Raw genomic sequence first — 25,687 nt, forward strand, 5'->3', positions numbered from 1 at the left:
TGTACTTCCAAATTTGCTATTGACCTGGCAATTGGGAACAACCCAAGTAATCCATACATACAAAGTAGAACAAATAAACTCAGAAATTAAGCTGTCTGTAAAAATTAGAGAGAAAGTAGAACAAATAAGATCAGAAATTAAGTTGTGTGTAAAAATGTGAAATGACACAGGGAAAAGGTATTGTATACATGAAGAAAGCGAGGTGCAAAAAAGGCATGGAAAGCCAAGACAACACCTAAAATCTATCAAAAATCAATCAGTGCAAATGAATATCAGCTGGTTTAGTCCAAATTGATGGCCGACAAAAAGTTCGCATTGCCAAGGTGTGAGTCAAGACATCTCATGATGTGTAAGAGCAAAGAGATGTCTCAAGACCATTGTAAACTAATTGTTGCAAAACATAACATGTCACTGGTTACAGGCGCATATCTAAGCTTCTGAACGTTCCAGTGTGCACAGTTGGAGCCATAATACGCAAGTGGAAAGCCATATATACCACCATAAATTTGTCTCAATCAGGTGCTCCTCGTAAGATTTGTGACAGAGGAGTGCAAAGAATAATCAGAAGAGTTGTCCAAGAGCCAAGGACCACTTGTGGAGAGCTTCAAAAAGACCTGGAATTAGCAGGTACTGTTGTCACAAGGAAAACAGTGAGTAATGCACTCAGATTGCACTAAGATGCACTAAGATTTGTGACAGAGGAGTGCAAAGAATAATCAGAAGAGTTGTCCAAGAGCCAAGGACCACTTGTGGAGAGCTTCAAAAAGACCTGGAATTAGCAGGTACTGTTGTCACAAGGAAAACAGTGAGTAATGCACTCAGATTGCACTAAGATGCACTAAGATTTGTGACAGAGGAGTGCAAAGAATAATCAGAAGAGTTGTCCAAGAGCCAAGGACCACTTGTGGAGAGCTTCAAAAAGACCTGGAATTAGCAGGTACTGTTGTCACAAGGAAAACAGTGAGTAATGCACTCAGATTGCACTAAGATGCACTAAGATTTGTGACAGAGGAGTGCAAAGAATAATCAGAAGAGTTGTCCAAGAGCCAAGGACCACTTGTGGAGAGCTTCAAAAAGACCTGGAATTAGCAGGTACTGTTGTCACAAGGAAAACAGTGAGTAATGCACTCCACCGCCATGGCCTGAATGCACGCTCACCACGCAAGACCGCATTATTGAAAGAAAAAAAACATGTCCAAACTTGTTTAAAGTTAGCGGAACAACATTTGAATAAGACAGTTAAATATTGGGAGAATTTAGTCTGGTCAGATGAGAGAAAAATTGAACTGTTTGGATGCCGTAATGCACACCTCATTTGGAGGAAAAATGGCTCTGCACATCACCCTAAAAACACCATACCAACAGTGACGTTCGGAGGTGAGAACATGATTGTGTGGAGCTTCTTTTCAGCAAATGGTGACTGTGAGTGCGAATGGTTGTTTGTTGTATGTGCCCTGCGATTGGCTGGCAACCAGTTCAGGGTGTACCCCGCCAAGTTGAACGCCACATAAACCTTGCCTGACAGGCTTATGGAAGGCTTAGTGTTATATTCAAGAACAACCTTCCCATTTGCTTGAAAAGAAAAGTTTTCGATCAGTGCATTTTAACAGTCCTCACTTACGGTAGTGACATTTGGACTACGAATGCCAAAGTTATACAAAGACGACGTGTAACCCAAAGGAACATGGAATGCCAAATGTTGAAAAATAAGCATTCGCACAAGAAAATATGCTGCTGGATAAGACAGAAGATGCGAGTTAGCGACGTCATTAAAAAAATAAAAAGCCTTAAATGGAAATGGACTGGCCACGTTGCACGAAGAGCTGACAAAAGGTGGACCACAGAAACTATCAATTGGATACCACTGGACACAAAGCGACCACGACGAAGACCAAAAAGTAGATGGATAGATTAAATCATTAAACACACCGGAATACACTGGCAACAAATTGCAAAATGTCGTAATTGTTGGAACCGTGAAGAAGAGGTCTTCATCCTGCAGTGGATAGATAATGGCTGATGATAAATATGTGTGTGTGTGTGTGTGTGTGTATATATATATATATATATATATACCTTGATCGTGTGTGTGTATATATATGTATATACATATGTATATATATATATATATATATATATATATATATATATATGTATATATATATATATATATGTATATATATATATATATGTATATATATGGCGGCACGGTGGCCGACTGGTTAGAGCGTCAGCCTCACAGTTCTGAGGACACGGGTTCAATCCCTGGCCCCGCCTGTGTGGAGTTTGCATGTTCTCCCCGTGCCTGTGTGGGTTTTCTCCGGGCACTCCGGTTTCCTCCCACATCCCCCCAAAAAAACATGCATTAATTGGAGACTCTAAATTGCCCGTAGGTGTGAATGTGAGTGCGCATGGTTGTTTGTTTGTATGTGCCCTGCAATGGGCTGGCAACCAGTTCAGGGTGTACCCCGCCTCCTGCCCGATGACAGCTGGGATAGGCTCCAACACGCCTGCGACCCTAGTAAGGAGAATAGGGCTCAGAAAATGTATATATGTATATATATATATATATACACACACACGCACACACATTTAAAGGATTCCCCCTTTCGTGGTCCCTTCTCAAGGTTTCTTTTTACCGAGACACCATAACAACAGTGAAATTCAGAGGTGGGAACATGATGGTGTGGGGCTGCTTTTTACCCCCAAGTGGGGTGTTTAGATTAGGGGATCTCGTCAATCATTGCCAACTGTGGGCCTGTGAAGCTCTCTTAGACTCTTTTGTGATTTAGGGCTATACAAATAAACTTGATTTAAAAAAAAAAAATACCAGGTTGAACGAATCCTTTATTGGCTGTACAAGAACTACAACCTAATAATAATCACTAGGTGCAAACTGCACAACGTTACAAACATTTGGGACCTTTTTCTCTTTGCGTGGTCAACCAGATGAATAGGCCACTTACGCCCGTTAGGCCAATTGAAGCCAAAACACACCCAATGGAAACAGGCGATTGAATGAATGCGCGCCAATAGCTCAAGTAGCCTAATGCCATTAAAACACATAGAAGCTTGGAACACACTAATACACATCTCATAGTAGAGAAACAGCAATTTTGGAGTATTAAAAAAAAAAAACACTCCCTCAAAGGCTTCTAATACAGGTACATTTAAACTCAAAACTGGCTAGGAAATACAATTGAGATTATTATTATAATATATTTTTTTAAATGAAAAAGACCACTACAACAATGAAGCCAATGCAAGTGATCCAGAGCTACTTTTGCATGTTGTCCTCTCTGGCCCTGTCCCTCGCAGGTGTTCCACTGTTGTCCTCCGGGTCAGGAAAGGGACGCAGGTCCAATGTCAGCATGCGACTGAACATACAGACATCAAACTGTGGAAAAAAGCACACGACATCGCAATGAGTGCATGGTCCTAAACGAGTCCACTGGTTAACCCAGGGATGGGCAAAATATGGCCCATGGGCCATATAGGCCTTCAGTATGCTCTGTTCTGTAATCCAGCCCATCAAGCATTTGCATTTACATTTGTCCTGTAATAGTTATTGCATTAATTTTTATATTATTTTTTCTTTGTTTAACCAGATAAGGCAATTGAGAACAGTTTCTCATTGACAATGCCGACCTCAAGGCAATTTAGGGTTCAGTGTCTGAACTCCCTAAAAAGAGTATTAAACAGCTGCAGCTCGGGTTCTGACCAGACAAGAGAGGTCGGAGCATATTACTCCAATTCTAAAGTCTTTACACTGGCTTCCAGTCAGCTTTAGAATAGATTTTAAAGTTCTGCTACTGGTCTATATATCACTAAACGGTTTAGGTCCTGAATACATGAATGAAATGCTAATAGATATAAACCCAGTAGGGCTCTGAGATTGACAGACTCCGATCAAACAGTGGTGCAAAGAGCACAGAGTCCAAAGCAAACATGGTGAAGCAGCATTTAGCTGTTAGGCTGGACACAAATGGAATAAGTTGCCAACAGAAGTGATGTCAGCCCCAAGTGTGCATGTTTTTAAGTCCAGGTTAAAAACTCTTCTTTTTCCCCATGCTTTTTAGAGCATTTCCACTTATAAATGATATTTCTTACACTGTACGCTATTTTATTTGTATTTTCTTTCTTTGTTTTTAAATGTTTTCAATCATGTAAAGGACATTGCTTTGCTTATTAATAAAATAAATTGCTTCATATATTTTACATCCACAACTTATTTTTAATAAAAATCTCACCTGCGTATAACCAGGCCCACCTGTCCATGTTAAAAATCAGTTAAGTTAATAAATTTATGTTTTTCATATTCTTACGTCTGGGTAAACTCCCAACAGGGCATCGGCCTTGGAGAAAAATTCTTCCTTCAGGGAGATGGCGATCACCTGCATTTTCTTTCTAGATTCCTCCCTGATGAAATTGGTCACCTGGAACCACAAAATGGATGCCACAAGTTCATGATTGGTTATTGGATGCAAGCTAGACAGCTTTTAGGCTGCTATAACATGAGTTTAATTCGTTCCTTGACCATGGCCGTATAACAAAAATATCACTCGTATCTCAAATTTACTTTCTTCATTTAAATTAATAGAAATGCCATTAATCCATTCCAGCCACCCCACAACCCCACACACTGTACCTGTATTTTTGCTACGCTTTTAATGACGAAAAATAGTACTGTATTGTAAAATAAATACAAAAACATAATAAAAGTGATTGTCAGCAAATAAACCTTTTTCAACAAATAAGCTTTTTTATGACAGGTAAATAAACCGAAAGTCACACACCCACACCCACACACACCGAAGTACATTCATATGCTGTGCCTTTAAATGGCGTGGCCTACAGAGTGCCTTGTAGCGCTCCTCGAACTCTCTCTTTCGCTCTCCCCACACAGCAGCTCCAGCAGTTGGGACTGAGGAGAGTTTACGAACCAGCGAGAGCTCAACGGACACTGCACACACTTTCCAGGGTTTTGGAATAGCACAATGACTATCATGTTTCACTTTCTTGGGAGCTATACAGACGACTAAAAAACAACCTGAAAATACCTATATTTGTCAGTGAACTGAGGTTCCATTTAAATACTCCATTTGCTTTCACTTCACTGGAGCTTTGGAGAGTGGCAAAAAAATCATCCGAGCAAGGTCTCATATCTCCAAAAACTCAGGACACTCGTAAATTGAGGTACCACTGCACTCCGGCCTCCTCCCACATTCCAAAAACATGCATGTTATCTTTATTGAGGACTTAAATTGCCTATAATGTAGGTGTGTGAGTGTGTATTGCAACTTATCTAAACAGCAGCTGAAATAAGTATGTAACACGCCACTATTTGTCTCATTAAATATATTTCCAAGGGTGCTATTGACAGGAAAATTTCACCAGATGTTGGGAACAACCCAAGTATCCCTACATACGAAGAAAGTAGAACAAATAAGATCAGAAGTTAAGTTTTGTGTAATAATGTGAAATGACACAGGGAAAAAGTATTGAACACGCCAACTGGTATTTATGTAACACTTTGTACAAAAGCCTTTGTTTGTAACGACAGCTTCAAGACACCTGTATGGAGAAACTAGTCGCTTGCATCCCTCTGGTGTGATTTTGGCCCATTCCTCCACACAAGCAGTCTTCAAATCTTGAACCTTCCGTGGGCTTCCTTTTTGGGACCTTGAGTTTCAGTTCTTTCCATAGATTTTCGATTGGATTCAAGTCAGGTAATTAGCTGGGCCATTCTAGCAGCTTTATTTTTTTCCCCTTGAAACCAAATGAGTGTCTTTGCATGTTTTGGATCATTATTCTGCTGAAATGTCCATCTTCATTTCATTTTCATCATCCGCATAAATGGCAGCAGATTTTTATCAAGAATGAATTGGTACATTTGCCCATTCATCCTTCCTTCAATAATGTGAAGTACCATTTGCTGACAAGCAGCCCCACACCATCATGTTCCCACCTCCGAACTTCACTGTTGGTATGGTGTTTTTAGGGTGATGTGCAGTGCCATTTCTCCTCCAAACGTGGTATCCATGACGGAATCCAAACAGTTCAATTTTTCTCTCATCCGACCAGACTATGTACTCCCAGTATTTAACTGGCTTGTCCAAATGTTGTTCTTCTGTTCAAACTTTAAACGAGCTTTGACACACTTTTTTTTTTTTTTCTTCTTCTCAACAATGGGGTCTTGCGTGGTGAGCGTGCATACAGGCCATGGCAGCGGAGTGCATTACTCACTGTTTTCCTTGTGACAACATCCATCCATCCATTTTCTGAGCCGCTTCTCCTCAGTAGGGTCGCGGGCGTGCTTGGAGCCTATCCCAGCTATCATCGGGCAGGAGGCGGGGTACACCCTCAACTGGTTGCCAGCCAATCACAGGGCACATACAAACAAACAACCATTCGCACTCACATTCACACCTACGGGCAATTTAGAGTCTCCAATTCATGCACGTTTTTGGGATGTGAGAGGAAACCGGAGTGCCCGGAGAAAACCCACAAAGGCACGGGGAGAACATGCAAACTCCATTGAACCCCGGTCCTCAGAACTGCGAGGTTGACGCTCTAACCAGTCGGTCACCGTGCCGCCCTTGTGACAACAGTACCTGCTAATTCCAGGTCTTTTTGAAGCTCTCCACAGGTGGTCCTTGGTTCTTGGACAACTCTTCTAGTTATGGGCACGGCAGTTCTTTTGAGTGCACACCCGCGACCCTTGTGAGGATAAAGCGGTACAGACAATGGATGGATGAATCATTAGTGTGTCGTGAGCGCTCTTGAGATTTGCCGTGGGAAATTATAAAATTTTACGTAATTGTTAAAAAAAAATATTTATTTACAAGCAATAATGTATCTTTGTTCATCTATTTATGCCAGTGAGGCATAGTGACAGACAGAACAAATAAATGATCTTCTATTAGATGATACATAAATAAATACATACAGTAATGAATGTATCCACCTTTTGTGAAATTTTTGGTTGTTGGTGTGCCGTGAGAGTTTTCAATTGTAAAATATGTGCCTTGGCTCAATAAAGGTTGGAAAACACTGCATTAGAATCAGTCCTTTAAAAGGATTTGTTCAAAAGATACATTCACTGAATCATTCAGTTCTTTTTCACAAAATCATTCAAGTGCTTCCTCATTCACTTAATGTTCCATCCCTGAGGTTCACGTTCACTCAACACGTTAACTGACGGACTATGCGTTGTTGTTGTCACTAGGCTTTACGCAATCAGGATTTTTGGGGCCGATCACCGATCAGCCAGTTTAAAAAAACGATAACTGATCACCGATCCGATCACATGATGGAGAAATGTGTCTATTTACATGACTTGTTCATTTATTGTATATACTTGTCTACTGTATACTAAGTATCTTCAAAATCATTCTCCAGCATTTTAGACAAAAGTTAAAACATCAATGACCTCTAGGGGGCATTCAAGGATTGGCCACTGACATAAGTTTTGGTCAAATCAACATCACAACATGACAGAAATGATGGGTGCTAACTGACTGCAATTAAATTACTTTATTGCCATTAAATTAGTTTAAGAAATACTCTTAATGACATGCTTACTCTAACTTTCTCACTGTCCCGGCTATATGGACGGGTGTTGTCCAGAGTTTGTGTCTGTTTGGCTTTTCCTTTTTTTTCCCCCACGGTGCGTTGCTTGAACGCAGCATGCTCGTCCTTGTGTACATTCTTCAGGTTCCCGATCAAATTTGTTGTGTTGAAGCATTTAGATGACGTTCCCCACGACATACTTCAGTTGTGCACAGACTGCAAATAACTTACGTGTTGTTACACCGCAAAATAGTCCCACACTGATGACGCGTCTTTTCACTGTCAAGATTGAAAAACACTTTATTGGCCGTCAGATAGTTACAGTACGATGTCACAAGACACGTGACAAGGCTACAAATAAACTAGCTTTTGGATTCTTATGCGACGGCGATGCAGAGTAAATGTATTTTGCGGAGCCGATCGATGATGTCATTGATCGGATCAGATGACATGAAAGCCGATTGGCCGATCAGCATAAAGTGCTAATTATCGGCCGATACCGATGAAACCGATCAGGTCGGTGTAAAGTCTAGTTGTCACGTGTTGTAAACTAGGAAAGGCGGGGGGAGACTAAAAAAAAAAAAAAAAAAAAAACTTAAGCTAAATGATCACTTACGGTACCTATCTCTCTCAGAAAGCTCTCGAACACCCGGCTTCAGTTGTGACTCGTGAACATGCGTGCAGTGAGCTCAGCTACCCAACATCCTTCTGTGTCCAGCTAGGCTCTCACCGGCCGCCGTAACCTTTCTGCATTCCACTGCGGTGGACACCAGCACCCGCCACGCGGGCTTCCTGCTGACTCACCTTACTGTTATTGTCATCTGATTAGTGTAAAGCATCTTTTAGTGTCTTAAGAAGCACTATATACGTTTGATGTATTATTATAATTATGAAATAAAAAGCTTTAATTATCACATTAGAGACAGAGTATGTGCGTTTATTATTAATTTACATGTATTTTAAATATGTGGGCTTGTTTTCATGTGCTTGACTGACTCAACATTAGATGTTAGCTTGGAGAAACGGCTGCTAGCGAAGGCTATCCCCACGAGGACATCAGGACTTGAGGTTAAAATCACTCATGAGTACCTTCATTGCGTAGTACATTGTTCCTTGCGCAAACAAATCACTCATCATACTAGTACATTCCTCCTTAGCGTATCACAAACGAAGAAGTTCAACAAACGAATCACTCGTGTCTCACGGATTGCGAACGAAGATCAACGAACTAATCACTCTTCAGTTCTTCAGTACATTCAGCTCACTTAAGTCCCTCACCCGAACGAATCATTCTTCAGTTCTTTAGTACATCAGTACAAGCAAGTCCCCCCCCCCCTTTGCATGGTGCTGCCTGACGCTGGCTGCTCATTGCTCATTTGCCGAAGCGAGTGGCAAGGCTGGCAAATCGCAAAGCACATGGCTTGTTGTATGTTTAATGAAGTCCCGCCCCCGCCTGCACGCTGGCTGCTCATTGGTCATTTGCCAAAGATTCGGAAGTGAGTGACAGAATGGTTCAGCAGTTCCATTTCCACTCCCAGCCGACTCGCTTGCCTCATGGCTCAATACTTTTTCCCTGTGTCATTTCACATTTTTACACACAACTTAATTTCTGATCTTATTTGTTCTACTTTCTTTGTATGTATGGATTACTTGGGTTGTTCCCAACATCTGGTGAAATTCTCAGGTCAATAGCGCCTTTGGAAGTAAATTTAGTGAGAAAAATGGTGACGTGTTAAATACTTATTTCAGCTGCTGTATGTGCTTTGCAACTGGCTCTTGACCAGTCCAGCAAGTAACCCCCCCCCCCCCCCCCCCCCTGCATAAAATCAGCTGGGACAAGCATCCAATGTGTGGGCAAGTACCAACACAACTGATGTTCAGTACAATGATGCCACCTTCCAAACACCTTCCCTCTTACTGTCAGGAAATCTTACCTTCCCAATGTTGGTGTTGTCCAGGGCGGCATCCACCTCGTCCAAAATCAAAAATGGAGCAGGACGGAAACTGAGGAGAGTGGAGATTTTTTTGTGCCTGAAGCGTTATATTAGAACAGGGTTGGGCAAATTTGTTGAGCTCAGGGGTCCATTTGATTTTGAAAAAGACAGATGGGCTAGGTCATTCATAAATTGAATAGAATAAAAAAACGTGTATGTAAAAAAAACAAAATCGAAGTCTAAAATCATAAGTCATTCTCATTTTAAAATTGTATATTTTTTAATTAATCAGCTAATCTAAAGAAAATGTCAAATAGTTTATTTTACTAATACAATTTGGTATTCTATTTTCAATGAATTAATAAAGCATTTTCTTATCATATAAATTAATTTAAAGTGGCACTAAGCAGAAAGTCCTGTTTTGTTTCTAAATACATTAAATATGAGCTCAGGGGTCCATTTTCTGGGCCTGTTTAGTGCCACTTTAAAAAAAAAACAATTGAATGAATAAATTTCAATTGACACATTTTAGGTATAAAAATGCTATATGAATGCAACAATTTGATAATGTAAATGCTCAATGCGGCAGATTAAAAAAAAGAAGTGGGCTGTATGTGGCACTTTGCACACCCCTGTTTTTATAACCTCATAAGGCCTACATCTCGCTTTGACTGCACATTTCAATCTTTGTCATTGATGCTACCTGTAGATGGCAAACACCAAAGCCAGGGAGGCAATGGCCTTCTCCCCGCCTGACAGATTTTCCATGGACATATAGCGCTTCCCAGGAGCCACACAGCTGTAGTTGATGCCACCTAGATATGGCTCCTCCGGATTGTCAGCAGACAGAATGGCCTGAAGCACAGTTCATATCTTATGATGTCATCATTTGACAGCGGGGATACGAAGCGGTCTTTTCACCTGGGCGCTGTTGTCCCGGCATATTCTCTTGTATATGCTGTCAATGACACCAGACACATGATTGAAGCACTGGCTAAAGAGTTGGAAGCGCTTAGTTTGAACTTCTTCAAACTCTTGTTCGCATTTTCTGGTGGCGATGGCGCAGGCTTTGAAGGCTGATTCGGAGACAGAAATTCTGCTTTAGTGATAACGGTACTCACTGTTGTTTAAATACAGTATACTGTGACCCTTCTACAATCGCAGTTTTTCTTGTGGAAGCTTTTTAGACATCTGTCGTGGAAATCCCTACTATATCACGGAAATTTGTCATGCCCTCGCATGTGGCAAAGTAGAGCCACAGTTGCCAATGCACTTTTCAGTCATTTATTGAATACCGGGCACGTCCCACCGGGAGGAGGCCCCGAAGACGACCCAGGACACGCTGGAGAGACTATGTCTCCCGGCTGGCCTGAGAATGCCTCGGGATCACCCCGGAAGAGCTGGAAAAAGTGGCCAGGGAGAGGGAAGTCTGGATGGATTGATGGATATATGTGCCTTACAATTGGCTGGCGACCAGTTCAGGGAGTCAACTGGGATAGACTATAGCTCACCCGCGACCCATATGAGGATAAGCGGTATAGAAAATAGATGGATGTTTAAAGCAAATGGGAGGGCTAGAACTTATAAAATGAGCTCATCTTTACATCATGGATTTTCATCTATTGCAGGTGGGTATGGAACATATTCCCCACAATGAACGGGGTTGACTGTATTTTAATAATCCAAAAAGTACCGTCTGTCACGTCTTGTAGTTTGTCCTTCACCTCCCTGAGCTTTTCCAGAGCTTTTAAGTTGGGCGTGGCTGTGTGTTTCAGCTGTTCCTCTACAGCATGAAGGGACTCCTTCAGCCTCTCCAGATAGTTGTCCACCTCCTCTGCAGGCAGATTCTGCAAAAACGAGCATGCACACGCACGTACACAAACGGAAAATGTTAACACAGCATGTTGGTCTCATTGCTAAATGTCACTGTTGAAAGAGTAAGCCTGATGTGTCACCCTGTTCTCAGCTTCCAGGCAAGAGTAGTCAATAACGAGCTGGGCCTCCCTCTCAAAAATGTGCATTGTGGTTGAAGTACTTTCAGACCCTTCGTCCAGCTGGTGAGACCCAAATGCAATTTACACTTCTGTACAATTACATGAACACAATGGGCTCTATTGTCATTGACCGCGCATCTGTGGCAGAGCTGTGGTATTCTGATTTACGTGCTAGCCCAAGGCTCGCTGGCATGTTAGCCAATTTGGCAAACCAGCCCACAAGCTGGGCATTCCGGCAGAGCAAGGGTATGTCCCCTGAGATGCGCCCAACGGCGTGAGATTTTGGTGGCAGAAAGTCGGTCTAAACACCTCCTGATACCATGTCAAAACTTTGGTGGAGCTTGTCTAAGTGAATTTTGAGGAATTTGATCAGGGCACAGGCAGAGAGACTCTGAGGTCCGTGGACATGTGTGGTGCATGTCAGACGTATTCCATTAATAAATATGTGAACAGGAGGCATCAAACCCTCTGAATAATTGTACAAATCAATTCATTGAAGGCAATATTATTATTATCCATCCATCCATCCATTTTCTGAGCCGCTTCTCCTCACTAGGGTCGCGGGCGTGTTGGAGCCTATCCCAGCTATCATCGAGCAGGAGGCGGGGTACACTCTGAACTGGTTGCCAGCCAATCGCAGGGCACATACAAACAAACAATTGCCCTACGGGCAATTTAGAGTCTCCAATTGATGCATGTTTTTGGGATGTGGGAGGAAACCGGAGTGCCCGGAGAAAACCCACGCAGGCACGGGGAGAACATGCAAACTCTACAGAGGCAGGGCCGGGGATTGAACCCTGGTCCTCAGAACTGTGAGGCTGACGCTCTAACCAGTCGTCCACCGTGCCGCCTATTATTATTATTATCATCATTATTATATTTTTTAAATCATCTCACTGACCAACAAGCGGACATGTTCAATTCGCCATGGCGAGGAGATGTGGGCTGAGTCACCGACTAGCACCTGTTGGCAATTTCCTCTTGGGTGTATTTAAGGGTGGTTCATGCTGGAGGAAGATGCCGGAGTATTACTTTTGCTGTCGTTTTGTTTATCTACCATACTCGAGTATCATGGCGTTGTTCCTGTTGTGTCTAGTCTTGGTGTTTACAGTGGTACTGGAGGTTTGGATAAGTACTACTGTGATTTTGTGTTCCTGTTTTGTAAAGAATATGCGGGGTTCCAGAAGTACTTAAACTGGTTTTGGTTTTAAGTGCTTCAGTGCTTTTGAGTTTGGCGTTTTTGTCCTGATAGATTTTTGTTTTTCTGTTTTTTGGTACCTTCCTTCAGCTGGGGTTCTGTCCACCACTTTCTGTTTGGAATTTTTTTTGTTATTCTTGGATTCTGTAGTTTTGCCTTGTCAGTTTTGCCTTTGTTGTTTTCCATTTTACATTGGATAACTCCTGCAATTGGGTGCAGTTTTGGTTATATATTTTAGAACAAGTTTTTCCGAGATGACAGTTTGTTGTTGTTGTTTTGTCTCTCCTGTTAAGTGGTTGAATAAAACCTGTGCAAACTGTTTCAAACTTCGTCTGTGCAGCGGTCCCTTCACTGGCCTAAGGCCACTCCAGAGAACCCGCTCACATTGTCTGCTGCCACACCCGCCAAGAGCATTGACAATGCAAAGATCGCTGCGGAACGCATCATCCTTTTCCGCACAGAGATGTCTCCATGGAAGACTGTGAGTGCACCGCATTTAAAGAAAATGAGAGGAGCCGCTTTGATTGGCCGGATTTACGCCAGTCATAAAAATAAAGCCCATAATGTTAGCATACTTCTGTCCATTTGCACACGCATAATATAAATGTCAGTCCATTCACATGCACATGTATAGTTGACATCAGGACAATATATCCATTCACACATAATGTTGACATACAGTACCACTGTCTATTCATGCACATAACATACATTTCTACCATACATATACACGTATATTCTTAACATCTGCGTGTCCGTCTATTCACATATAATGTAAAAAATTTATCAGTTTATTCACATACACACATAATACAAACCGGTATTCCAACAGACATTCCAACAGCTTCTTCCCTCTTGCGATCAACTTCTTGAACACCTAACCTATAATTCCATTACAACAAGCTGGCAATTTTTTGACTTGAGTTCGTTGTCACATTTCTGCGGGGCCAATTATTTATTACTTGTGCACTCACTGTAGTTGTCTCGCCATGCTGCACTATTTGCATATACTGGCCACTCATGCCAGAGTAGCATCTGCTCCATTTGCACACTGATTGAGGAGTATCTGTAACATTTGCACAACCGACATTGTCCCAGATGATCGCACTACTTGTCACTTTAAACCGCATACACTCCTTGAAGTCTCAGCGCCCTTTGCACAATGGTCATTGCACCGGACTATTGCAATATTAGTCGTTCGAACTGCTCTAAGTGCTAGAGGACTCTGCATCTTTTTGCACAATTGTTTTTTGTCAATGTCTTTATGTCCCCAAAGTGTTCTGTAAATTGACTGTTTGTTGTACTAGAGCGGCTCCAACTACCGGAGACAAATTCCTTGTGTGTTTTGGACATACTTGGCAAATAAAGATGATTCTGATTCTGATTCTGATTTACACATATTGTTCACGTCTGTCCATTCCTATTATGTAAATGCCATTCACAAATATTGTAAAAATCTATCAAATTATTCACATACACATGCAATATAAACACCTGTCTGTCCATTCACACGTACACACAATATGAACACCTATTCACACACACAATGTAAACACGTCTGTCCGTGTGGAAACACACATAATATGGGATCTGTGTGTTTAGTACTTGTCCGGGATTAGAAAGAGACGCTGTTGACACTGACATTGTATCTTATTAATGCAAACGTTTCGATGTCTTTTTACCTCCACTTGGCTGATTTCATTCAGGTCACCTGAGAGCAAAATGATTGGTAGGCCCTCTATCTTGCAGGCCAGTAGCAAGTTGTGTCGGGTTAAACGTTTCTGCTCCAAGATGCTCTCGGCATGCATTATCTCTCGCTGAAGTTTTACCAAGTCTCTGAGGGAAAAGCAAATTTCTTCCTGTGAGATTTCACACACACTGCACTTAATAAATCAGAACAGGAGCAGCAGTGTTGGCATTCGTTCATCAGCGTGTGTCTTACCTGTTAATCTCTTGGAGGCGCAGGATTTTCTCATCCAGCTCACTTTTGGCAGATGCTACCTGCCTTTTCTTTGCCAGTAGCTGGTGCTTCATCTCCTGCAGTTTGTTGTCCTTTTTTTCAACGGCCATCAGCAGCTTCTCCTCCTCCTGAAAGGTGAGACTGTTTATGAAGCTGAAAACAACACCAAAGACGACACAAAAATAAACACATTTACACCGATCTGATCGGTATCAGTTTAGCGCTGATGACTCTAAATCAGTCTGGGATGCATTACAATCGCTAACCAATTACAAACGACGATTCCCCCCACCCAAGAAAAATAGTAGACTAGCCGACGACTTGAACACCTTTTACTGCAGATTTGAAAAGGACACTTTCACACCCCACAGCCGCACCACCAACCACAATCACACCTCTGACTTCTGCATTGATCTTCCACAAACAGGATGTGAGACACATCTTCAAACAACAAAAGATTAACAAAGCGGCAGGCCCAGACCTTGTGTCCCCATCCTGCCTCAAAGTCTGCGCGGAGCAGCTCGCTCCAGTCTTCACACAGATCTTCAATAGATCGCTGCAACTGTACGAAGTACCATCCTGTTTCAAATGCTCCACCATCATCCCAGTCCCAAAGAAACCTGCAATCTCTGCTCTGAATGACTACAGGCCTGTCTCCTTGACATCCGTGGTCATGACGTCCTTTGAACGCCTCGTGCTGGACCACCTCAGGAGCGTCACAGGTCACCTGCTGGACCACCTGCAGTTTGCCTACCGAGCAAACAGGTCCGCGGATGATGCAGTCAACATGGGCCTGCACTTCATCCTAGAACACCTCGACGGCGCGGGACCTACGCGAGGATCCTGTTCGTGGACTTCAGGTCTGCATTCAACACAATTATCCCCAAGCTCTGTCCACCACTTTCTGTTTGGATTTTTTTATCCGGTATCAGTTCTATCCGGTATCTTTTTATCTGGTATCAGTTCTAACGCAGTGGTCATTGAATCCGTCCTGTGTTCTTCCATCACAGTCTGGTTTGGTGCTGCTACAAAAAAGGACAAACTCCGACTGGAACGGACAATCAATACTGCTGGAAAGATTGTCGGTACCCCCCTACCCACCCTTGAGGACTTGCATGCTGCCAGAACTAAGAGAAGAGCATGCAAAAATCCTCTTGGACCCTCCACATCCTGGTCACCAGCTCCTTCCCTCAGGTAGGCGCTACTAAACAATCCAAATGATAACTAGCAGACATTCCAACAGCTTCTTGCCATTAAATTCTTAAACGGTTGACTTACAATTCCATTGCAACATGCTGCCAATTTTTTTTGTCTTAAGTTTGTCACATTTCTGTCGGGGCAATTATACATTACTCGTGCACTCACTGTAGTAGTCACGCCACGCTGCACTATTTGCATATCTGTTGTTGACCAATACTGGCCACTCATATGCCTGAGTAGCATCTGCACCATTTGCACAATCGACTGAGTAGTATTTGCACAATCAACATTGTCCCAGATTATCGCACTACTAGTCACTTTAAACTGCATACATTTCTTGAAGTCTCGGCACCCTTTGCACAATGGTCATTGTACTGGACTATTGCTCTATTAGTCATTCAAACTGCTCTCATTGCTACAGAACTCTGCATCTTTTTGCACAATTGTTAAAAAAAATATATATAATTGTACCGGCATTATTACCAACCTTTTTATTGCTCAGTGACTGTTTTTCCTTAATATCTTTGTCTCAAAAGATGTAAATCTTTTGAGACAATAATGGGTCTTCTATTAGATGTTCTGCCATCTAATAGAAGACCATTTATTTGTTCTGGCATAAATGGAGGAACAAAGATACATTATTTTGTGTAAATGATTTTTTGAGCAGTTAAGTAAAATTTTACAACTGGTTGGGAATCCCTGGACAAGAAAATACCTTTGAAGAGAGACAGTATATACAGTAAATGAACAAGTAATCTAAATAGACACATTACTTCATCTTATCGTTTTTTTTTAACTCAGTGATCGGCCCCAAAAATTCTGATCGTTTAAAGCCTTAAAATAACAGTTATATTACAATGTATGGCATCTGATTTAAAAACAATGACAAAGCCTAAATGCTTTTGAGTACATGCATGTTTTTTTTTTTTTTTTCTTCATTCATTTTAATTTTTTGGGCCTCTTTAGCGGGTTAATGACTCTATACCTATGTGCCAAATGTTTATTTGTTTAAGGTTCGACTTGATCGACTCTGATTCTCAAACTATTACAACAATTATAATACTAAGAAACCACAGCGGAAGCTTAAAAACTCCACTGTGACAATAAAACTGTTCCGGCATAAAAGGGATACAGATCTTCCATTCTGCTTGACCTAACAGCCAAACAGGACAAAAAAAAAAAAAAAGAAAAAGACAGAAATTGGTTCATGGTCGCTGATGATGATTGGATGTATTTTGGGGGTAATTCTTTGAGCTGCCGAATTGTTTGAAAGAAAAAAATTCTATTCTTGAGAGAGCGGTGAACAGGACCAAAGAAATATATATTTGTTTAAGTGCAATTTTTGCAGACAGAGCCTGAGTCTGATTTATTCAATATTTTTTATTTATCTAAGAGATTTGAATTTTTCTACATTACAATGTCAATATTCTTTACAATTGAAAGTTAATTGTTCTTAAAAATGGTGTACTTGATTTATTATGATTTATAATATTATGTCAGTGGTATGGAGAAAAAAAAAACCCGTCGATACTATGGTTAATCGTGATAGTTTTTCGGAAAATACAAAATTCGCTACTGTGGCAGGCTGAAACATTATCTATTAAAAGAGAGCAAGAGCAATGGATAAAACAAAAATATTGTGCAAATAAAAATCTGCAATATAGCGGGACCACAAAGCAACAACCATCACAGAGCGGAGGATTACTGTATCTGTACTCTGTGATAATAAATTGCAGAGGCTCATTGTTTCCAGACATGTGGATCCTGGGACTCACACAGTCTCAAGTGTAAAATGATCTATGCTGTATTACAGTATATCCATGGTAACCTTTCTTTTCTCAGCCATGTTGCTTTCTTCCTTGTCGATGGAGGCCTGTATTTCACTGAGCTGCTTCTTGTGCTTCTCAAGTTGCTCTTGTTCATACTCAAGCTTGGCATTCAAGCGAGTACACTGGTTCTCCAACTCCAAGCTGAAAGTATTTGCAGTACATTACAAATTCCAAATTATGTAATATTCAAAAAAGTACAGCAAAAGTTAAACGGTAAATCCCACTGAGTCTCGTATTATTCATACCACTTCCTGTCGTGCTCTTCCTGATGTTTCAACTGCTCCTGCTCATACATTCTGATATTGTCCACACCGATCTCAGCACAAAAGTCAGTAAAGACCATGTCCTCTGTCTAAATAAGCATTTCTTTGTTACTATAAAATATTCCACCCAGATGTCTGGAAACTATAAAGGAGGATAAACGTTTCGTTCATGCTGAGTTGCGTTGAAGGTACGATACCTGCTCTATCTGGCCTTTGAGGTTCTTCATTACAGCTTCCTTAGCCTCCACATTTTCCAGCTGCATCCGGATCTGGGAGTCCAGGTTGGCCATTTCACTCTCCATACGAGAAATGTCCTGGAATCAATTGACAGGAAACAACAATTAGTGACAATAATGTGCATTCGGAAGAGTAAAAATAAATTCCAGGAGTGTCAAGCACAAAAGCAACAGGTGTGACCATAACCCTTGACAATAAAGATGTTTTCAATAACCAGGAACCTGAAGGAAGTCAATAGAACTTCTTACCCCCAGGCATTTAGTGATGCTTTTCTTCCCTAGGTTATCCAGATCATTTTTTGAATATTTCAGGCGGGTCTGTGCACCCTTAGCCTGTGCAATTATTAGATTAAGGTCCGACTCCTTCCGCTTGAGCCTCATCAGATCCTGCAAGACAACAGACAACGTAAACCTTAGGAGCTTATTCTTTACATCAATGGTTCTGAAACTAGGGTCCTCAGACCTACGGAAGTCCGCAACCCTGGGTGTCCCCAAAATAATCCATCCATCCATCCCTTTTCTACCGCTTATCCGAGGTCGGCTCGCGGGGGCAGTAGCTTTAGCAGGGACGCCCAGACTTCCCTCTCCCCAGCCACTTCATCCATTTCTTCCTGGGGGGATCCCAGGTCAGCCGAAGGATGTAGTCTCTCCAGCGTGTCCTAGGTCATCCCCGGGGTCTCCTCCCGGTGGGACGTGCCCGGAACACCTCACCAGGAAGGCGTCCGGGAGGCTTCCGAATCAGATGCCCCAGCCACCTCATCTGGCTCCTCTCGATGTGAAGGAGCAGCGGGTCTACTCTGAGATCCTCCCGGATGACCGAGCTTCTCACCTTATCTCTAAGGGAGAGCACCCTGCGCAGGAAACTCATTTCGGCCCAAAATAATTTGCGATACATTATGTCGTACGATATTAACAAAAATGTATACGTATATTGGGGACTGGTGTGCCAATAATATAAACATATTAAACTAATTACTCCTCCCTAGCATAGCTTTGGGCCAATTAAAAGCTCTGATATGATTGCGGTCACACACAGTAAACCTAAAAAAACCTGTATGAATAGTAATTTATTTCTTTCTAGTCCTATTTGTTTTACAATAACAGCACCTTTTACATAATAAAAAGCGTAATAGAATAAAAAAAAAATGTTTTCTTCGTTTTTTTTTGTGCGGCATGGCGGACGACTGGTTGGAGCGTCTGGCTCACAGTTCTGAGGACCTGGGTTCAATCCCCAGCCCCGCCTGTGTGGAGTTTGCACGTTCTCCCCGTGCCTCCGTGGGTTTTCTCCGGGCACTCCGGTTTCCTCCCACATCCCAAAAACATGCATGGTAGGTTAATTGACAACTCTAAATTGCCCGTAGGTGTGCATGTGAGTGCGAATGGTTGTTTGTTTGTATGTGCCCTGCGATTGGCTGGCAACTAGTTCAGGGTGTACCCCGCCTCCTGCCCGATGATAGCTGGGATAGGCTCCAGCACGTCCGCGACCTGAGTGAGGAGAAGCGGCTCAGAAAATGGATGGATGGATGTTTTTTTTGTTTGTTTGTTGTTGACTTTAATATTGTAATATTACTACTACTGTATATCTTCGAAAACTACGACTATATGATTGTAAAATTAAGTTTTTTATATAGAGAAAATAAGAATGTCATCATAACATTACAACTTTTTTCTCGAAAATAGGCAACTTTTCAAATTCCTATGGAATTTATGGGTACGTGCGTTAGTTACGTTTAATTGCCATTTGGATTATCAGGGGTTTCTTGAAAAATGTCTTCCCTGTAAGTTTGAGAACCCTTGCTGTGACTGTATTTGCTACTTAATGAATTAAGAATACAAATAAGATATATTAACTTACACGTAGCTCATCAGTCAACTCATCTTTTTTATACTTCAGCCTTGTGACATCCTTGTCATCCCAGCAACGAGCTTTGGTGCGCAGGTCACTGGAGCCTCCAGAGATCACACCGGACTTTGAAAACAGGGTCCCGTCCAGAGATACGGTCTACAGCAACCAATTTGAGATCAGAACAGTCTATCATGTGCCTTTCCTGCACCCATCTGAAGTGTTTACCTTAAAGCGCTCCTTCCCATCAAAGGCGATGCTCTTGGCCTCTTTAATGGTTTCACACACCAGCGTGTTGCCGCACACAAACTGCACCACTCTCTTCAGCTGTGGTATGTTTGTGGCTGCATTGATGAGCACAACGTCCACCACCATCTTGGCGCCCGGTATCTCCCTCAGTCGCTCGTTCAGGGGACTCACCTGATCACGTGAGCTGATGGTTAATAATGCCGCACACAGCCGGTGGTTTAAGAAGACAGCGCTTTTCCTGTCTATAAAAGTCGGAGGCGGTTGCCTCTGTCTAATTTTTCAGGCTATATCGAGCTCTAAAGAATATGACATTATGAAAACTGTTATCTGACTAAAGTTGCACTAGGCTGGGTGTCATCTTTAACTGCAATTGCGGTATTACACCAACAGGATGGCGCTGTTTCAGAAACAGTTGGAAGTCTCTCTTAAACTGCCGAAGAAGAGAAAAGTCACAAAGTTCCCAAATGCAAATGTGTTGAATCAAATGATTTATTGCATTTTCCAACAGGGTAAATATTGTTTCATAGATAACCAAGCACGTCTGATTCTTCAGTTAAAAAGTACTTTAGACAAATGTTACGTGCACATACGTATGCACATACATACAAACAAACATTTGCACTCACATTCACACCTACGGGCAATTTAGAGTCTTCAATCAACCTACCATGCATATTTTTGGGATGTGGGAGTAAACCGGAGTGCCCGGAGAAAACCCACGCAGGCACGGGGTGAAGATGCAAACTCCACACAGGCGGGGATTGAACACCTGTCCTCAGAACTGCGAGGCAGACGCTCGAACCAGTCGTTCACCGTGACGCCTAATTAAAGATATAGATAATTAAAAGTAGAATTCATGCTACAGATAAGAAGTGGTCATTTGTCATGTCTGAAAGTGGAGCATCAAGAAATGGAGTGTACCAGTGAGGGCGGGGGTTCAAGTCAGGACATGGAGGCCAAGCGAGGGGATTCAGTTGCGCAGAACTCACGTTATAGTAACACTAATCCGTCGTTAGTAAAGTGATCTTAGAATGGCAACTTTTACCTAATCTTTCCATTTTTTCTGGCAAACCAGCCAGTGACGACACAAATCCAACTGGTTCAGACATGTTATTCAAGCACTTACATCCAAGTAGTGGACAGGTAGGAAGGTCTCAGGCTCAGCCCGCTCCTCCTTGAGGAATTTGATGCAGGCCTGGGCCACCTTCTCTGTCGACACCACAATGGCCTTCAAGAAGTGGCCAAACACCTTGGTGACGGCCAGCTGATACCTCTTATGGATAGGGCTGCACAAGTCACACAGGCGGCCATACTGGGACAGGAAACACGTGACATGTTCATTCACTTTTGCTTTCAGTTAATGTCATCATCATGCATCTCTTACCACCATCTCAGGGAAGAGCCTGTGCATCTTGTCCAGTATCTCTTTGCGCTGCAGCTGACGTTTGCTCTCCTGGCTGTGCAAGCGGGCATCCCCCAGCTGCTCCAGCACCTGGTTCAGCTCCTCGTTCACCTGAGCGGTGCGCTCTCTGCCATCCTGCAACTCTGCTTGCAAGCTCTCCTTCTTCTGATTGAACTCGTCCAGGGTTGACCTCCAAACAAACACACGGGGACTTCACTTTATAGAGTCCAGGATGTCAGCAAAAAGTGTAAACATAACATTGAAGCAACACTGATACACATACATAATACAATACACATTTTTCTCATCGGTTAACCACTCCTTCTCAAGAATAGAATTGTTTTCTTTCAAACAATTCGGCAGCTCAAAGAATTACCCCCAAAATACATCCAATCATCATCAACGACCATGCACCAATTTCTCTCTCTTTTTTTTAATCCTGTTTGGCTGTTTTGGCTGTTGTTTGCCTTTTATGCCAAAACAGTTTTACTGTCACAGTGGAGTTTTTAAGCCTCCGCTGTAGTATTATAATTGAGGTTTGAGAATCAGACTTGATCAGTCGAACAGAACAAGGTTTCTAGAAGGGAGAAAGAAACAAAGACAAAAGACAAAGCACTAATTGTAAACAGGATGAGAGAAGTAAATAATTACATTATCTACATTGAAACATTAAATATGAGTGTTGCAAGGTGCAGTAGTGCTACACCCTGTGAGGGAAGGACAGGACAAGGACAGGAGAAGAAGCATGCAGGACCGGTCGTGAACCCGGCTGTACAACTGAAGTGTGGTGGCATTAATTATGTAAATTATAAAAGTGTACAGGCCGAGAGTATAAGTGAGGAGATATACAAGCAATTTGCATATTCATGAGTTTTTTGTTGTAGTAAGGGGTGTGTGACAGCGGTCATCGAATCAGTCCTGTGTTCTTCCATCACAGTCTGGTTTGGTGCTGCTACAAAAAAGGACAAACTCCGACTGCAACGGACAATCAAAACTGCTGAAAGGATTGTCGGTACCCCCCTACCCACCATTGAGGACTTGCACGCTGCCAGAACTAAGACAAGGGCGTGCAAAATCCTCTCGGACCGTCTGCATCCCGGTCACCAGCTCTTCCAGCTCCTTCCATCAGGTAGGCGCTACTGATCAACGCAAACTAGAACTAGTAGACATTCCAACAGCTTCTTCCCTCTTGCGATCAACTTCTTAAACACCTAACCTATAATTCCATTACAACAAGCTGGACATTTTTTGACTTGAGTTCGTTGTCACATTTCTGTGGGACCAATTATGTATTACTCGTGCACTCACTGGAGTTGTCTCGCCATGCTGCACTATTTGCATATACTGGCCACTCATGCCAGAGTAGCATCTGCTCCATTTGCACACTGATTGAGGAGTATCTGTAACATTTGGACAACCATCATTGTCCCATATGATCGCACTACTCGTCACTTTAAACCGCATACACTCCTTGAAGTCTCAGCGCCCTTTGCACAATGGTCATTGCACCGGACTATTGCAATATTAGTCATTCGAACTGCTCTCAGTGCTAGAGGACTCTGCATCTTTTTGCACAATTGTTTTTTGTCAATGTCTTTATATCTCCAAAGTGTTCTGTAAATTGACTGTCTGTTGTACTAGAGCGGCTCCAACTACCAGAGACAAATTCCTTGTGTGTTTTGGACATACTTGGCAAATAAAGATGATTCTGATTCTGATTCTGATACATGCAAGTGAATTGATATTGTTTTACACGCAGAAAGACTGACAGAAGTTTCATGTAATTGCTGTGGCCACACCGCAGCGGCTGAGGACCCCACCCAATCAATCGAGGGGCGGGATCAGGCCAAGGGGTCCACACGAGAGCAGCCCGGCGGACGGGACACGTCCCACACCGAGGGAACCAGGGCGGTCCGCCGGCCCCACTGAGGCGCCCCGACAATCGGCCACCCAGCAGGGGCCGAAGGGACCCAATGTCACCCCCCCAATTTTCTGAGCAGTTAAGTAAAATTTTCTAATTTCCCACAGTACACCCGAAGATTGCTCATGGCACAGTAATGTGCCAGGGCACACTGGTTGGGAATCACTGGACTAGAGAATGAATACTTTTGAAGATACTCAGTATACAGTACACTATCATATACAGTAAATGAACAAGTCATTTAAATACAAATACAAATCATGTTCAACCTATTTTAATTGAATACACTACAAAGACAAGATATTTAATGTTCAAACTGATAAACTTTATTGTTTTTAGCAAATAATCATTAACTTTCAATTTTATGGCTTCAACATGTTCCAAAAAAGCTGGGACAGGGTCATGTTTACCACTGTGTTACATCACCTTTTCTTTTAACAACATTCAATAAACGTTTGGGAACTGAGGACACTAATTTTTGAAGCTTTGTAGGTGGAATTATTTCCCATTCTTGCTTGCTGTACAGCTTCAGATGTTCAACAGTCCGGGGTCTCCGTTGTCGTATTTTACACTTCATAATGCCCCACACATTTTCAATGGGAGACAGGTCTGGACTGCAGGAAGGCCAGTCTAGTACCCGCACTCTTTTACTACGAAGCCACGCTGTCGTAACACTTGCAAAATGTGGTTTGGCATTGTCTTGCTGAAATAAGCAGGGGCGTCCATGAAAAAGCCGTTTCTTGGATGGCAGCATATGTTTCTCCAAAACCTATAGGTATCTTTCAGCATTAATGGTGCCTTCACAGATGTGTACGTTACCCATGCCATTGGCACTAACACAGCCCCATACCATCAAAGATGCTTGCTTTTGAACTTTGCGTCCATAACAGTCTGGTTGGTTCTTTTCCTCTTTGGCCCGGAGGACACGACGTCCACAATTTCCAAAAACAATTTGAAATGTGGACTCGTCGGACTACAGAACACTTTTCCACTTTGCATCAGTCCATCTTAGTTGAATTCGGGCCCAGAGAAGCCAGCGGCGTTTCTGGGTGTTGTTGATAAATGGCTTTTGCTTTGCATAGTAGAGTTTCAAGTTGCACTTATGGATGTAGCGCCGAACTGTATTTACTGCCATTGGTTTTCTGAAGTGTTCCTGAGCCCATGTGGTGATATCCTTTACACATTGATGTCGGTTTTTGATGCAGTGCCACCTGAGGGATCGAAGGTCACGAGCATTCAATGTTGGTTTTTGGTCTTGCCGCTTACATGCAGTGATTTCTCCAGATTTTCTGAACCTTTTGATGATATTATGGACCGTAGATGATGAAATCCCTAAATTCTTTGCAATTGTACATTGAGGAACATTGTCTTTAAACTGTTCGACTATTTTCTCACGCACTTGTTCACAAAGAGGTGAACCTCGCCCCATCTTTGCTTGTGAATGACTGAGCAATTCAGGGAAGCTCCTTTTATACCCAATCATGGCACCAACCATGTTCCTAATTAGCCTGTTCAACTGTGGGATGTTCCAAACAGGTGTTTGATGAGCATTCATCAACTTTCTCAGTCTTTTTTGGCACCTGTCTCAGCTTTTTTGGAACGTGTTGCAGCCATAAAATTCTAAGTTAATGATTATTTGCTAAAAACAATGAAGTTTATCAGTTTGAACATTAAATATCTTGTCTTTGTAGTGTATTCAATTAAATATAGGTTGAACATGATTTGCAAATCATTGTATTCTGTTTTTATTTATGTTAAACACAACGTCCCGAATTCATTGGAATTGGGTTTGTCGACACATTGCTCCATCTTGTGATCGGATCGGTCCTCGGTTATCGTTTTTTTTAAACTCGCTGATCGGCCCCAAAAATCCTGATCGTGTAAAGCCTATTAATGACTCCATACGTATGTGCCCCATTGAGGGGTCTCGCAGGTAGTCGTTAATTTGGAGGTGTACAGAATTGTCTTATGTGGTACATGGTAAGCAGATGATGACATACTTGCAGGCCTTGATGTACTCCTCAAGTTTCTCTGCTCTGCGGGTCAAATCAGCCAACTGCATCTTGCTGTTCTGGATGCCAGCCTA

The 25,687-nt window shown here is 42.3% G+C and overlaps 1 protein-coding gene across 1 annotated transcript in view; it reads right to left on the reverse strand.

Moving 5' to 3' along the window:
* Positions 1-3,169: 3,169 nt before the first annotated feature.
* smc1b (structural maintenance of chromosomes 1B) overlaps positions 3,170-25,687 on the reverse strand; it is a 28,108-nt gene continuing 5,590 nt past the window's right edge. Inside the window, exons 8-25 of the mRNA XM_061676847.1 lie at positions 25,602-25,684; positions 21,663-21,870; positions 21,405-21,590; positions 20,258-20,449; positions 20,042-20,188; positions 18,436-18,573; positions 18,148-18,264; positions 17,933-18,039; positions 17,687-17,828; positions 14,641-14,786; positions 14,381-14,534; positions 11,462-11,560; positions 11,200-11,353; positions 10,428-10,582; positions 10,210-10,361; positions 9,507-9,576; positions 4,326-4,436; positions 3,170-3,397 (exon numbers count right to left, since the gene is read on the reverse strand). Coding sequence (XP_061532831.1) covers positions 3,278-3,397; positions 4,326-4,436; positions 9,507-9,576; positions 10,210-10,361; positions 10,428-10,582; positions 11,200-11,353; positions 11,462-11,560; positions 14,381-14,534; positions 14,641-14,786; positions 17,687-17,828; positions 17,933-18,039; positions 18,148-18,264; positions 18,436-18,573; positions 20,042-20,188; positions 20,258-20,449; positions 21,405-21,590; positions 21,663-21,870; positions 25,602-25,684 — 2,481 coding nt within the window. The 3' untranslated portion in view covers positions 3,170-3,277. The remainder of the gene's footprint in view (positions 3,398-4,325; positions 4,437-9,506; positions 9,577-10,209; positions 10,362-10,427; positions 10,583-11,199; positions 11,354-11,461; positions 11,561-14,380; positions 14,535-14,640; positions 14,787-17,686; positions 17,829-17,932; positions 18,040-18,147; positions 18,265-18,435; positions 18,574-20,041; positions 20,189-20,257; positions 20,450-21,404; positions 21,591-21,662; positions 21,871-25,601; positions 25,685-25,687) is intronic.

This window comes from Phycodurus eques, chromosome 5 (assembly GCF_024500275.1).
Source record: "Phycodurus eques isolate BA_2022a chromosome 5, UOR_Pequ_1.1, whole genome shotgun sequence".
Taxonomy (NCBI): Eukaryota; Metazoa; Chordata; class Actinopteri; order Syngnathiformes; family Syngnathidae; genus Phycodurus; species Phycodurus eques.